Source organism: Nicotiana attenuata, unplaced genomic scaffold (assembly GCF_001879085.1).
Source record: "Nicotiana attenuata strain UT unplaced genomic scaffold, NIATTr2, whole genome shotgun sequence".
Classification (NCBI taxonomy): domain Eukaryota; kingdom Viridiplantae; phylum Streptophyta; class Magnoliopsida; order Solanales; family Solanaceae; genus Nicotiana; species Nicotiana attenuata.
Window position 1 is genome coordinate 48882 of NW_017673634.1, and position 15994 is coordinate 64875.

General features: G+C 36.1%; 1 protein-coding gene and 1 pseudogene across 3 annotated transcripts; one reads left to right on the plus strand and one right to left on the minus strand.

Moving 5' to 3' along the window:
- Nucleotides 1-5433: 5433 nt before the first annotated feature.
- Nucleotides 5434-10381, plus strand: LOC109216911 (probable LRR receptor-like serine/threonine-protein kinase At5g45780). 3 transcript variants are annotated; one of them, XM_019381133.1, is made up of 11 exons: nt 5434-5755; nt 5954-6086; nt 6179-6250; nt 6461-6604; nt 6712-6770; nt 6865-6924; nt 7742-7807; nt 7891-8034; nt 8120-8458; nt 9011-9402; nt 9772-10381. In XM_019381133.1, the coding sequence occupies exons 1-11, from the start codon at nt 5653-5655 to the stop codon at nt 10090-10092; spliced, it is 1833 nt and encodes a 610-aa protein (XP_019236678.1). In that variant the 5' UTR covers nt 5434-5652; the 3' UTR covers nt 10093-10381. The 3 variants fall into 3 exon arrangements, with proteins under 3 accessions (XP_019236678.1, XP_019236677.1, XP_019236679.1); XM_019381132.1 differs by having other exon boundaries at nt 5435-5755; nt 6712-6783; nt 7734-7807; XM_019381134.1 differs by having other exon boundaries at nt 5669-5755; nt 5943-6086; nt 6712-6783; nt 7734-7807.
- A 354-nt stretch (nt 10382-10735) lies between these two features.
- Nucleotides 10736-12831, minus strand: LOC109216907 (annotated as a pseudogene).
- Between the last annotated feature and the right edge of the window lie 3163 nt (nt 12832-15994).

A 15994-nucleotide genomic window follows, 5' to 3' on the forward strand; every position in this document is an offset into this window, starting at 1 on the left:
CGAACCACGTCATGCAATACATTAAAATTTCTCGTTCTATCCTGTCCTAATTAGAGTGCTGCCAGCGCAATTTTCTCTAGGGAACCACTCCTAATAAAAAGAAAATCCACCTCGTGAAATGGAGTACTGTCACCATGCCAAAAACTCATGGTGGCCTCAGTATCCAACGCCTTCCCAGAAAAACGAATCTTTATTCGCTAGTCAAGCCTGGCGAATGCTTCGCAACCCCTCCTCCTTATGGGCTGCTACCCTCCTCCACAAATATTTTTTCCACACAACCAATCCACATGCTCGTGGTTCCTTTATTTGGAATAACCTCCTCGTAGGCTGACACCTCTGTCAACCAGGCATAAGATGGCTTATAGGTGACGACACACTCATTAATTTCTGGTCTGATTCCTGGATCGGCTCTAATCAACCCTTGAGACAATGTATTATCGAGCCTCTACCACGCCATGCTCTTCTTGATACCGTATCCACTTATCTTACATGTCACCAATGGGACTTCACCAACGTCCCTTTTGAACTACCGTCCGAACTCCTACAGCAAATCCTTAACACATATATTTCTCCCCACACTACTAACCCCGATTCTTTTGCCTAGACTCTAGATTCAAGGGGCACCTTCACCACAAACCACTCTATCACCACTTACTCCCCACCTACTTCGGACCATCCTTTAATTGGCTTTGGAAGCTCCGGCTCCCGCCAAAAATTAAACACTTCCTCCGGTTGATTAGCCATAACTGCCTCTCTACTGCAAGCAATTATCACCACATAGGCTTCCTCCCAAACGACACCTGCGCCCTATGCCTCACCCACTCTAAAACAATAACTCATTTATTCCTCCACTGCCCAGTTGCAGTACATCTTTGGTCAACTTTATCCATGATACCAGAAATTACGGAACTTCAGAGCACTGTTGACCCCCCCACTCCTATGGCTTAAACATTTTCTTTTGCATACTACCACGCCGAATTCCCTAATTATCCCCAATGACATAATTATCCCCTTTGCCTATGGCACATCTGGCTGGCCCGTAACGGAAAACTTTTTCGGTCCCATAATCAACCCCCCTCTGCGTCTCATATTCTTCATATGGCCGCGAAATTCTACTATATAGTTTTCCCCCCTCGCACCGCATCTACACGTATCCCTATGCACATCAAGTGGAATCCTCCTAGTCCAGGTTACTTTAAACTTAATATTGATGGTTCAGCCGCACAACACACTATGCATGGGGGAATTGGTGGAGTCATCCATGACCCCACGGGTAAATGGCCCTTGGGCTTCGCGGGTCATCGATTCATTCAGGGAAGCTGAGCTACTAGCACTATACCATGGCCTCAACTTGGCCTTCACTCACGGATATGCACCCCTTGAAGTCAATTTAGATGCAAAGGCTATTATTCCTCTACTTCATGCCTCCCATCCACTTTATGCTAATATTATTTTGATTGCAGGTCTCTAATCGCCAGGCTGCATGATCCGGTTATCCTTCACACGTACAGGGAGCAAAATCAGGTAGTTGACTCTTTAGCTAAACATGGTTTGCAGATGGAGGCTTCACGAAGAATCACCGTTTTTGCTCAACCACCGCCTTTTGTACAGAAAACGCTTGAAGAAGACCGTTTTGGGAACACTTTTTGTTAGGCAACTACTACCGCACTTCCAGACTAGCACCGTTGGCGGGTTTTTTTGCTTATCCTCCAGGAACGGCTTCCCCAACTAATAGTTTACACCTGGCACCCCCTTTTTGGTTACGACCCATCCGGAGGTCGCCCCCTAGGATGTTGTGTATGATGCCTCCTACCCCTTGTAACGTTCAACCTTAATATTATATAAAATAGCATCTTTTGCACAAAAAAAAAGCGATCTCTATTCTCTACTATGGGTTTCTATACTTAATTTAGAAAGCGTCCTAATTCTAAAGTCACGCGTTGAAACTTTCTGTGAAATGTTTGACTTAATTGATATTCCCTCCGGTCTACAATAAGTGACTATTTTACTTTTTTATTTTGGCTAAAAATAAGTGTCCATTTACATAATTAAGAAGGAATTAATTTTATTTTTCCAAAATTTGCCCTTATTTACATATTCCAATGTGTCAAGGTAACAATTAATTAAGGTTAATTTAGTGAATATATCTTTTTTTTTAGGAGTTAGTATTTTCTTAATGGGCGTGCCAAAGATAAAATGATCACTTATTGTGGACCGTAAGGAGTAGTAGTTAAGTAACATGTTTAATAAGAGTTACCCTTTCCGTCTCAAGATATTTTTATCATCTTCTGCTTCTCAAATGTCAAATTACATGAGCTTTGACTAATAGATTAACATGTATGTTTTCATCATATTGTCATGAGAAACAAATTATAATATTTTTGGTATAGTTTTTAATATTTATATTATAAATTTAAATTATTAAATTAATTTAATCCAATTTAATTTTAAAATTTAATCAAATTGACTCTCGAAAAATGACACATGACTAGTATATAATAAACATGAAAGCAATTAGGAATAAAAGTTATAGGTATGCTTGTAAATGAAAGCAATTAGGAATGTTTTCAAGGAATTGAGCTGAAATCAAGATAATTGGATGGATTGTTCCTCTCCTCTTTTTTACATATTTAAAAATCTACTTTCTTCGTTCACTTTTACTTGGCATGTATACTAAAAATAGATTTTCATTTTTACTTGTCACTTTACGCGTATCAAGAGAAGACAATTTTTTTTCTGTTATACTCACAGTATTTATTACTCATTTCAAATTATTTTGTCAATTCCAATAAAATATGCATCAATTAGTATGAGTATCATGGTAAATAATGCACTTCATTTATTATTTCTTAAGGGCGTGAAAAGTCAAAACATGCCAAGTAAAAGTGAACGGAGGGAGTATGTTTCTGCATACTTTTCTTTTTATTTTTTTCCAACAAAGATATACTGTGCAAAAAAGGAAAAATCGTTCATACATAATAGGAAAAAAAATAAAAATAAAGCTTTGAGATTTCCTTAGAAAAATATTTACCGGTATATGGGATTTATATACCATGCAAATAAAAGCAAAGATGTATTTTCCATATAGCACATAAATTATCTTAAATCAATGATTTAAAAGGCAGGGGGCGTGAGGCGAGGCATTTTATTTCTGACGAGGCGAGACGTAAGCCCTGAAACATAAGGCGTAAGTCTCACAGATCTTTAAATTTTACTAATTTCAAGAATTTTAAGATAGTATAAAATAAAAACAACTATAAAAATTACATTAAAATCATAAAATTATAACAAATAATCTATTTAAAATGTTTATAAATTATAATTCAACTATGAATAGTATGAAAAGTATGACATATATCATAATATGCAAATTAGCTGCAACGTCGTTACAACTCAAACATCAAAAATAATGTATTCGATACGAAATCTTATATGTATCTCTTAAGGAGTAATGAATCTTGAAAGAATTTTGATATAATAATTTGCTTTTTTTTTTTCAAATACTCCTTTTATTTAATATGCTTTTTATTTGAAAGTGAATTTTTATAAAAACATTCACAATTTAAATATGATTCTCTAGCATCATTTATTTTTAAGTTTCAACAAGTTCAATTGACATATAATTCTCCATACTATACCATGATAACTAATTATTTATAAATAGTTACTAGCTAATACTGAGATATTAAATTGATAAGTATTGTATCTCGTAAAAGTGAAAAAAATTATATTTAAGAAAATAATTATAAAAAATTTTATGGACTATTATATACTAAAGACGTGACAAAAGTTAATAAATAAATACTTTTTAAATGAAAGATTTATTTAAAATTTACTATCATAGCAATCTTAGTGGATAACGTGCAATATTTTTTATTTTAATTATGACATAAAATACTCTCAACTGAATGATTTATGATTAAGAAAAAAGTAATTTTGAATAGTCAACGATTTTATTAAGAAAATTTGAGGATTTACAAGGTTAGCTACACACAATTGCATAAAGTTCTATTAGGCGAGTTCAGTATGTTCAGCATTGGGCGTGTTCGGCGCGTAAGTCTCACGGAACTAAGCCCCACACATAAGCCCAGGGGCATTTTACGAGTGCTCGCCCCCGAACGAGCCTCGAGCGAATTCTAATTCTACCTTTTAAAACACAGCCTTAAATTACTACTAGGAGTGATTATTTTTTGCGTCTTTATTGGGTTCTGGACTAATTGTCTGTTTCATTTCGTGAAAGTCAAAACTACTAACACAGCAAGCGCCATTAGCGAGCACATGAAAGCCGCGCAAAAACTTTCAAAACATTTATGAAATGATTCCGCTTCTCCGCTTTTACTCCCCCACAATAAACCCTCCTATTATTGGTTAAAACCAACTCTAGCCAATGAATGCCCTCCGCATAGCTATCCTACGGTGTTGCCTATCACACTGGATATTTTAGTAAATGTACTATTGCTGTCCTCTTGCGGAAGACAAGGGAACAGTCCCCAAATCTCAAAGTCTTCTCCTTTTCCCACCCACTTAAAATCACTACAACATCAACAACATTAACAACCCAGTAAAATCTCACTAGTAGGGTCTGGGAAAGGTAGAGTGTACGCAAACTTTACCCCTACCTAGAGGGGATAGAGAGGCTGTTTCCGGGAGACCCTCAACTCGGATACAATAGATTTGTGACAATAAAACCCAAAAAATAATCAGCAACGTGAGGGACAATAAATAAATGAAAAAATAGTAACACAATTACTATTATGCAAAAGTGTGAAACACAACATAAATCGCTAGCAGTGCTAGACAAAACACTATCATACTGTCGGTATAAAGAGGGAAACCGTGACAAAGAGGAAAACCGCGTGACTACCCTTTAACCTACAACCCTAATGCTCGACCTCCACACCTTCCTATCAAGACCCACGTATTTAGGGGGGAGAGGTTATATAAGACAAAATCTAATTTTTACCTTTATATATTATGCTTTGAATCCCCTTTACACAGCCCAAAAGTATAGCTTAGTGGTCAAAGGAGTTCAAAACCATTGTGAGGTCATTGGTTCAATTCCTATTACAATTTGCTTACATTGTAAGAGTAACACATTTATTTCCCCCAAAATTTTCTTTTTCAAGAAAATATTTTACTAGAAAGTGCTAATTTTTTGTTGTTGTTTAACATTGATAATATCTCGTATTCCATTTTACGCACTCAACCTCGAAATTTTAGGATACTGTTCATTACACTATACTCCTTGGTGGTAAGAAAAAGTACTACTTGCTCCAATGATTTCTTGGGGTTTACAATTTGGGTTGTTGAGGGACTATTTATTCAGTAAACAATTAATTACAGTAAGACAAAAGGGGTTCAAATTGTAAGTTGAATCTGATTAGTTTTATAGTTACAAAATTTGATGATTATACTTTTATAGTTACAACTTACAATGAACTCGAAGTAAGTTAGTACTTCGGATTCCCTTTTCTTAATTAAAAATAAAACCAAACAAGACTTTAATCACCCATTTATAAGCTCGAGGGAAATATTTTATAGTGCTACACCCCACTGCTATTGCTGCACAATGATGAATGCTAAAAAGGACCTTTTTCTGAAAGCTCTGCAAAGCAAAATCTTTCTTTTTGGTAGTTAGCTTTTGAGATCCAAATGGTAACTTTAGTACTACTCATTTTCTCAATCTTTCTATTTTGGTTGGCCGTTACTCCTGCTTCTATGAGTCTTCTTTCACCTAAGGGTGTCAACTATGAAGGTAAACTCTTCTATTTTTTTTGTGTGACTTTTGTAGTATATTCTTAACTTGCAATTTCTTGTTTTCACATGAAAAATCCAAACTTGTTTCTTAGCACTATTTATGAGCATTTATTTTTGTTGTTTTCATAGTTTAGAGTGGAAAGATTGAAACTTTACTTAAACATTTGTTTAATTAAACTTTTGAGGGGGTAAGCAGTGGCAGCATTGATGTCAATGAAGAATAAGATGAGAGATGAATACCAAGTGTTAGATGGATGGGATATTAATTCAGTGGATCCTTGTACTTGGTACATGGTTGGTTGTTCTTCTGAAGGCTTTGTTATTTCTCTGTGAGTGTTCTCTCTTTCTGTTACACCTTGTCAACATTTTATTGTGTGTGTGAAGAGATGATTTTTATGCTTTGGTTGTTAATTCTTGGCAGTGAAATGGCGAGTATGGGGTTATCTGGCTCACTTTCCCCTAGTATTGGGAATTTAACTCGTCTTCGGACACTGTGAGTAAAATAAATCTCACATGAATTGCCTATTCTTTTCTTATTTTTGGTGGAAATGTGATGCTGCTCAAATATTTCTTGGAAATATGCCAATATATTAAAAATAATTAGTACTTAGTATAATTAAATGCTTTAATTGCAGGATTTATTGAGAAATATCTTTTACTATGATATGTTAAAGTTCATTTTATTCATTGGTTTTTGTTGTAGGTTGTTGCAGAATAATCAGTTATCTGGTCCAATTCCTACTGAGATTGGGAAGCTCTCTGAACTGCTGACCCTTGACCTATCCGGTAATCAGTTTGATGGAGAAATTCCTAGGGCGTTGGGTCGCCTGTTCCGTTTAAGTTACTTGTGAGTGTGGACTAAACTCTTTGAAATATTCTGTCTTGATCACGCATATGTTACAGTTCTCTTCTACTTGGCTTTGAATGTTATCCTTTGGTGTGTCAAATTTGTAGGAGGCTTAGCAGGAACAGATTATCTGGACTAATTCCTAAACCTGTGGCATCCCTTTCAGGTCTTTCATTCTTGTATGTATTCCATCCATGTCATTTGTATGTCCAATCAAGGGCGAGATGCGAGTTAAATAACGTGTGAATGGTGTTGTGCAGGGACTTATCGTTCAATAACCTTAGTGGTCCTACTCCAAAAATTTTGGCTAAAGATTACAGGTAAGATTCAGGGCAAAATAATTCCATCTGCCTCTATGCTTGGTCCTCAATGTTATTAGTTTGGTCAGTCGATTGGAAAGATCCTTTTGGTCTCTAGTTTGATGGATCAAAGGGGTTCAAGTTTTACGCTTTTTTATGAGGATGATCATATATGCAACACTAAAAAAAGAAAAAGATCCGCTCAGCTATTACTTCCATTATCCTCTGAATCTAAAGCTTTCTCATTTTAAGAATTTAAGCAAAATTTTGAAGGTGAAACAAATTCCCTGCAAAGCATATGAATGCTATGGAAGGCTGTCATCTGACAATCTATCTGAGTTCACCAGCTTTTCACGATTTTGGATAGACATTCAGATCGTGTAGTTCAAATGCGAAATACAAATGCTTGGTACGATGTTGCATCTGCAGCATGTCATATGACACAGTGCCATACATAATTTTTCTGTCATAGTAAAGTTTTCTATCGTTTTAGTAACTGTCATCTTGCATTACTTCGACTGTTAGTTGTGGTGGTATGTCATTCACTGAAAAAAAAAGTCACTTCTTGATAGCTTATGGACCTGAAAGTAATGTTTCATTTCTTATCATTTGAAGTATTATCTTGTGCTTGGTCCAGCAGAACCTCCACCATGTTATTTTATTTGCTGAAGTCAAGCAAAATATTTGACTTGATATAATGTCTGATGTCATAAAAGTTTTGTATCCTACTTACAATGCTTAGTGTTTATATCCCCCTTGGTGTCATTCTTGCAACCTTTCCGGTTTCTTTGTATTCTTTTTTCAGCTTATATTTTTGGTTATTGCCTTAGTATTGCAGGAAACAGCTTTCTTTGCTCTGCAATGCCCACACAAATTTGTGGGGGCGTGCCAAAACCAGCAAATGGTATTGTTGAAATCTTACCAGAACTTTTTTTATGATATTGAGGCTGAAGCGTTTTGACCAAACTCTATTTTTTTACCATGCAGAAATGAGTTCAGACAGGAAGATTAGCAATCATCATCGGTGGGTTGTTTCTGTTATCATTGGGGTCAGTTGCACATTCATAGTTACGGTCCTGTTGCTTGTTTGTTGGGTGCATTGGTACAGGTCTCGTGTCCTCACAGGATATGGTAACTACAAGATTAGAAACACATCTCTGATCTCCTGCACATTAACCCTAGATACATTATGAGTCTCTGATCTTTTGATCTGCAGTGCAACACGATTGCGAATTCGCCATTGGCCACCTGAAGAGGTTTTCATTCCGTGAATTGCAAATTGCCACTGGAAATTTCAGCTCTAAAAATATACTAGGACAAGGTGGATTTGGAGTAGTCTACAAGGGATACCTTCCCAATAGGACAATAGTGGCTGTCAAAAGATTGAGAGATCCAAATTTCACTGGAGAAGTGCAGTTCCAAACAGAAGTTGAGATGATAGGCTTGGCTGTGCATCGGAACCTTCTACGTTTGTATGGATTCTCCATGACTGCAGAGGAAAGATTACTTATTTACCCATACATGCCAAATGGGAGTGTTGCTGATTGCTTGAGAGGTTTGCTTTGATGTATATTTACTTGGAGCTTTTCTTGAACTAATTCTTTCATCTTGTTACAATTAATTTCTAAAATTGATCAGGTTCACCAGTAAATTTCAATTACTTCCTGGTGCTCTCAATGTTAATCTGCCAAAAATTCTTGAAAGGTCATGATTTATGGAAATCGAGGACTTTGTACAATGTTCTTACTGTTCTATGCCTGAAACCCAGGACTCCTGTAATGAAATCGGCTTCTGATTGACTAGTTTAAGTTGGAGATATATTGTCAATGTTTTTTGTAAGTGGAATGACATCAATATATCAATAAATCAATCAACTACGCGTCAAACCCATACTACATCATCCATGAATGAAAATGATTTGTTTTTTGGTGGTAAGGCAACAGTTGCCTTGTCATTAATATTTAACATGGCCAAATTTATAGTCAATTTTTAGGTATATGAAATCAAAATCAAATTGGAATTTGTATTGGGATGTAAACGGATTACTTGATGCAGTGATTATGTCATCTTTTGCTCTGTTCTCACATAAGATTTGATTCTCTACCAGACAATGGTCGGGATACACCACTTTTGGATTGGAGCAAGCGCATGCATATAGCCCTTGGAGCTGCCAGAGGGCTTCTGTATTTGCATGAACAGTGTAATCCTAAAATAATTCACAGGGATGTTAAGGCGGCTAATATTCTTCTTGATGAAAGCTTTGAAGCTGTTGTTGGTGATTTTGGTCTCGCGAAGCTTTTAGACTGTAGAGATTCGCATGTTACAACAGCAGTTCGTGGTACTATAGGTCATATAGCCCCAGAGTATCTATCAACTGGCCAATCATCTGAGAAGACAGATGTCTTTGGATATGGAATACTACTTTTGGAACTCATTACAGGACTCAAGTCATTAGATGCAGGGAATGGTCAGGGTCAGAAAGGAACTATTCTTGACCGGGTGTGTAGCTTCTAGCCCTCCTACTATTTGCAGCTTTATATATGTGTGTGTATAATTTTGTAACTTCTATTTGATTGACGAGTTAATAGCTAATTTTCCTGCAGGATTTGTTTGGGTCATAATCAAAGCCATTATTTGACTTGAAATTTTCACTAAAATTGACACAATAACTATTGTCAGTCGCGGAAGTTGCTCCGCATCTCATGAGAGAAACAATACTAAAATTATGAAACATTATTTGATAACTTTGTTTTTTATGCTTACTTTATAATCTGGTACATGATCTGTTGGGCTTATGGAAAACCTTATTCGGGTTTTTGACTGTCATATTTACTAATCACTCATTCTGACTACCTGTCGAATTTGCAGGTCCGGAATTTATTTGAGGAAACGAAAGTGGAAATGCTTGTGGATAGGGATCTAAAAGGATGTTTTAATACAGAGGAGCTAGAGAAAACAGTTGAAGTGGCTCTACAGTGCACTCAATCTAACCCCAATAATCGGCCTAAGATGTCAGAGGTTTTGAGAATCCTGGAAGATATTACGGGACAAATGGGGCATGTAGACGAATCACAAGGTGGAAGCAATATATGCGAAACAAGAGCTTTCAGCTTCTCTAGGAATTTTAGCGACATCCATGAAGAATCCTCATTTACCATTGAACCAATTGAGCTTTCAGGACCCAGATAACAAAAGTAGCCAGCACTTGCCTCATCATTTCTAACGTGCAATCTTGATATGTCTAGTTCAGCCATACAAGTGCCTACATTGTTGTTTCAAGTCTATCTCCTAGTAGTTTGTAAGTTACTGTAATTTGTAATTTCTTTTACAAGATAATCATTATACTAACCTCACTTTAGAACTTCATTTTTTTGAAAATGACAAACTCAGTGTGCCATACTAGTTCTACTGTGTGTGTGTTGAACAGGTCTATGCGTTTCACAAGCTTGATTATAGTGACATTTTCAGTTCTTGTCAATCGCCATTCCCATTTATTCATCCTTAAAGTATAGGTTCATCCTTGTCAAATTGTTAAAGATTATTCTTAATGATGTTTGTGTAATGAGATAAAAAAGAACCTAGTTGAAGGATATGCTCCTGGTGTTTTGGATGGCTGTTGTTGGAGCATTTATTATGGAGTTATATGGAGTTAAGACAATGCAACTTATTTCCAGTTCCACATTGAACTTTTGAAGATACTTAAAACACAACTATTGAACTATTGGAATACAGAAAATAAAATTATCACTTGTCCTATGGTCTTGAAATCCAGAAATTACTGTTTCTTTATAGAGTAGTGTGAATAGCTCTTAGAGTTGGTTGTATAGCTTCCTCATGGTTCCAAGGTAACTACTATTGGACTCCTAACAAAGTGCTTGGATGAGCTCCATTTCAAAAATCCTTCAACAAAGGTGGCATTAATGCTTGAAATTGATCGGTTAAAGGTTACTTGATATGTAATCTTCTGGTAAATCTCCGAGAAGTGCAAGGTGGAAGGCTCAACTTTCACATCAACTCCTTGGGGTGGCACAATCTCCAGAGTATAAGATGAGACGGGCTCGCCTACATTGGTCACAGTCCTTGTGTATACTTGAAAATCAAATCCAAGTTTAATTGAAAAGGATGGATAGTTAAGTTCTGCTTCAGGAATGGTTGATGAGCAGTTTACTTCTTGCAAAACAATCAAACTAACAGCTCTACTTGGGTATAACCCACATAAATAAGGTATATAATCATTTGGTTGGATGTCATAGATCAGCCCCGGATCATTTGCTCTTAATGGGTTAACATGGCCTGCACCAGTAGCAAAGAAGTCAGCACGGAGGCCCCTTTCATCTTCAATGGGATTATTGCCAAGGTTCATAAGATCAGCGGTTGTCATGATTGCTGACTTGATGGCAGCTGAAGACCATTCTGGATGTGCACTCTTGATTAATGTCAACTCCTGAAAGGTGAGGACAGGACATTGATGTGCCAGAAAATATGGTAAAGGTAGACTTTGTGTTGGTATTGTTCTCCACGGATGTTGGCCACGCTGCAAGGATGCTAATACCAGGACCAATAATGTCAGGTTTCAATATGCCAGGGCTTTCCGGAAAAGGACCTCTAGATGAAAAGGCTGCAACTGCTGGAGCATGGTCATCTCCAAATACAGTTCCTTGAAACAAAAATGAAGGCACAGGGGTTGATGTTGAATTTATGTAGGCTTTGATTTTCAGGCCATCAATAAAACTGATATGCGCTGCTGGAAGAACGTGAGGGTCAGTTACTATAGTGAAGCCCTGTGGCTCCTCGTTCATGAGTATCATTCCAGCAGCCCCAGCGTCCTTCACAAAATGTCCTATATCTAGTCTTTCTATCCCATCACCAGCTTCACACAAAACTATCTTTCCTTTCACATCAATATTTTTCAAAGACGGGGCACTGCAAAATGGGGCCATCGAATCACTAGTATTTGTTCCAGAGTAAACTAATGGCAGCAGATTTTGAGAGAAGTCTTCTGGTTGGAAGGCTGATTCACCATCAATTTCTTCACCGTTTCCTAGCAGTACGGTTGCCCTTAATTTTCTATCGGTGGTGCTTGCACCAACAGTGAGAAGCCATGGAGCTCCATTTGCTACTGTGCCATGTTCTGGACCTGTATTACCAGCTGTGGTGCTCACAAGAATGCCATTTTCAATTGCAGTAAATTAACTGAGTGCAATAGAGTCCCCCCAGAAAGGTCTAGAGATGTCATCAATGGAAACTGAAATTACATCAACACCATCTTCAATTGCAGCATCCATAGCAGCAAATGTGTCACTCTCAGAACAAGCAGCGCTAGCGTCACAGACTTTATACATGGCAACATGAGCAACGGGGGCCACGCCTGAAGCCGTTCCATTAGCAAGGTAAAAAACATTGGCACCATAGACAGTTTCCAGCAGCCGTGCCTGAAACATGTGTGCCATGCCCGTTCTCATCCAATGGTGTTCCATTTCCAAACTCCTGGAAATATCTCGCTCCAATGAGCTTGTTGTTGCAGGCCGTAAAGTTGAACTCACACTTGCCCTTCCACTTAGCGGGTGGAGGAGGCACTCCTTCGTCATGGAACGATGGATGATCAGGTGTTATCCCAGTGTCCAAAAATCCAATAATCATACCTTAACCATAGTTTATACTTTTCCAGAAGCCTAAATTCTGGTGCAGTCCCAGGAGATGAGTACTGTGGGTGGTTCGTGCATGCAACAGCCTTTGTGGCTGCACTGATATGATCCCTTCTGTTCCCTGCAGTAGCTCTGCTTCATCTCTTGTTAATCTAGCTGCAAAACCATTAAGGACATTGCGATAAGAGTAAACTATGCGCGAGGATGAGGAATCATTTAGGTTGGCCATGAAAAGTCTCAAGATGGACAATGTAAATCTCTGAGTTGCTTTGCTGATTGGCATTACTTGCATGTATGACTGAAGAACAAAAACTAAGAGTAAAGATAGTATTTACAAAAGTGTCAAACCCATGTTAATCAATGCTAATTAACGAGCCACATTTCTTGTAAGCCTAATATATAGTGCTAATTTCTTCTGGTAGCTTTTGATATAATTTCTTTAACAGTGTCTTCAGTATTGAAGTAATCGAAAGAATTTGATTTACACTGGTGTTCTGAGAAGGAATTGATTGGTTCTGCATTGTCCAATTGGCTTGAAATGCAATCTCTGTTTGAGCAAAGAAATGAAAGCCTAAGACAAGCCCATTTGGAGCTTGCTTTGGTTGTTATTGGAATTAAAAAATCTTTTTGGCTTTATCTAACATGTTTCATTTTGGAATTAACTGATCATTTGCAGGCTGATGACTGTTGGCGGAGGTATCTACTGCTGATGGAAATAAACCCAAGGACTTGCTTAAAAGCATTGTGGATGAATTCAAGAACTGTTAGATTTAAAGCACAAATGACAGCAAAACACGATGAAGACAGTGTCTACTTTTAAACACAACAAGAAGCAGGGAGAATATGAAGAACTAAAACTGAGAAGATGACTTAGAGAAACTAATATACAAAGAGTTGATATATTGGTGTAAAAAAAAAAACTGAAGAGTGAATCATGTACACTAGATTTTACTTCTTTGCTGGCCATGTTACTCTTTTTGATTTGCATTCTGTTTTTCCTTTGTGCAGAATCATAAGTTCATATGTCGCTCCGTTATGCAAATTTCACCGATTTTTTTTTTTTGTTTTCACGATCTACCTTTAATTGAGATTGGGTTAACATTTCATGTTTTCCCTCCTACTATCCATACATCGTATTGATTTAAAAATTTCATGTGAGTTTAGGTTAGTTTTTTCTTTGGTTTTAAATTTTATTTACTATATGCCAGTGAGATTAAGTTATTCTTTCCTTGAGAGTCATGTGATTTGTGGGAACAAAAAATAGGTAGACTATGCTTAAAGTTTGCTAAACCTGCAACAGGTTGAATTTGGTGGGAGCTGGAGTTGATTTTGGCAGTTCCACTTTAGACTAGTAGGTCCCAAGAGCTGAAATTCGATTCCGAGGTGGCTAAACTTTAAACCCTTTGTAACTTTCGGCTATGCTTTAAATAGAGGTCCTAAAAGAGGCTATTCGTGCACTTCGCCCTCACTTTAAGCAATACTATTAGGGGTCGTTTGGTAGGATGCATTAGATAAAATAATGCATGCATTAGCTTTGCGTATTAATAATACCTTGTTTGGTAGACATTGTGAACCTATGCATTAGTTATGCAAGCATTAGTTATACATCCTATTTGGTATTATCGTATGCATAACTAATGCATAGAAAACTATGGTATTAGTAATGCAATGGGTTTTAATGCATGCATTAGCTTAGCTAAAGACAAAATTGTCCTTCAAAATTTATGCTTGATTAAAATATGCTAGTTATTATATTAATGCAAGTTTAAAATAATCCAAATAGTGAGAAATGAAATTATATCTCTAGTAAATAAATAAATACTTAGCATATATATATATATATATATATATACACACACACACACACACACACATATATATATATATATATATATATATATATATATATATATATATATATATAAATGTTATGGTGTTCTCCTGCTGGTATTTAATATTTCATTTAACGTTGCTTTCATTTAGAAGTCATCGAAAGAATTTGAGTTCAGTGGAGATTTGACAATTGAGAAAGAAACTGATTATTATATATGTTCCAATTGGATTGACTTCAAAATCCCTCTTTGGACTATGAAATAAACGCCACAGACGTAGGCATTTGGATCTTTGCTTGGTTACGTTGTTAGCCGAATAGGAATTATTTATTTTAGTTTCTACAAAGCCAATCTTTTGCAGGCTGAAGACTGTCATAGAAATGAATATTTTTCCGAATGGCCAATCATCTGTAAGTTCTCTTTAGTGGCCAAACATCTCTATTTGCGCTTTGCTTGCTAAAAAAGCTTGTTGTAAAACTCAAGAATCAAGTTTTCTCGATCTTCACGGAGAAGTCAAGTTGTTTTTTTAGCCTGTTTATCTAAGCTGGAGAAATAACTTATTTTGATAAAGTGCTTTTAAGTATTAAATTACGAATAAGGACATGAATAGATTTACTTAATAGTTAATATTATAAGTAAATAAATAATCTCAAAATTTTGTTATTACAGGCAATAATTAAATCTTTTCATTTTATTTAAGTAAAACATCAAAACAAAATTAAAAAGTACTTAACTCTTTTAATAAAAGTTAAATATATTAATATTCATTCAACAAATATTAAAGCATTCACCCCTAAAGTCATTATATATTAGAAAACTATCCTAAAAATAAGAAGAAATACTTATAATACATTAATATCCTAAGTATTAGGTTTAACAGGTTATTTTGGTATATACTATATTTTGTTAAGGGTATTTTAGGTAAGAAGAAAAGACTGCTTCTACTTTTGGGAAGAAGTTACTTTTTTCTGTTTCTCAAAAATTGTGTATGCTTCTTCCCAAAAACACTTTTTTTCCCCAAAAAGCTTGGCCAAACACCTCAAGTTTGAAAAAAAAGTGCTTTTGAAAAAAATAACACTTTTGGCCTCTTGAGAAGCCGGGCAAAACAGGCTATTTATGTAGTTGATGTACAAATCCTAATGTTTCTCTTCCGTACTCACCTTAGATCTGTTCGGTATTCTCGAAATATACGTCAATTATGACGTTTAGTTACTACTATAAAATATTTTTCGAAGGAAAGAAGGAAAATGACTTCCTAACTTATACTCTATATGGCCAAGCTTCTTTTTGGCCAAAAGTATTTTTTTTTTTTTACCAAAAGCACTTTTAGTCAAAAATTGAGGTGTTTGGCCAAGCTTTTAGAAAGAAAAAAAGTGCTTTTGAGGAGAAGCAGAAGCAGAAAAAAGTAACTTCTCTCCAAAATCGCTTTTTTGAGAAGCACTTTTGAGAAAAATACACGTAGAAGCAGTTTTTTAAAGCTTGGCCAAACACTAATTGCTGCTCAGAAGTGCTTTTCAAACTAATTCGCCAAACACAAACTACTTCTCACCAAAAGTACTTTTGAGAAAAACACTTTTGAAAAAAAGCACTTCTCAAAATAAGCTGGTTTTTGCA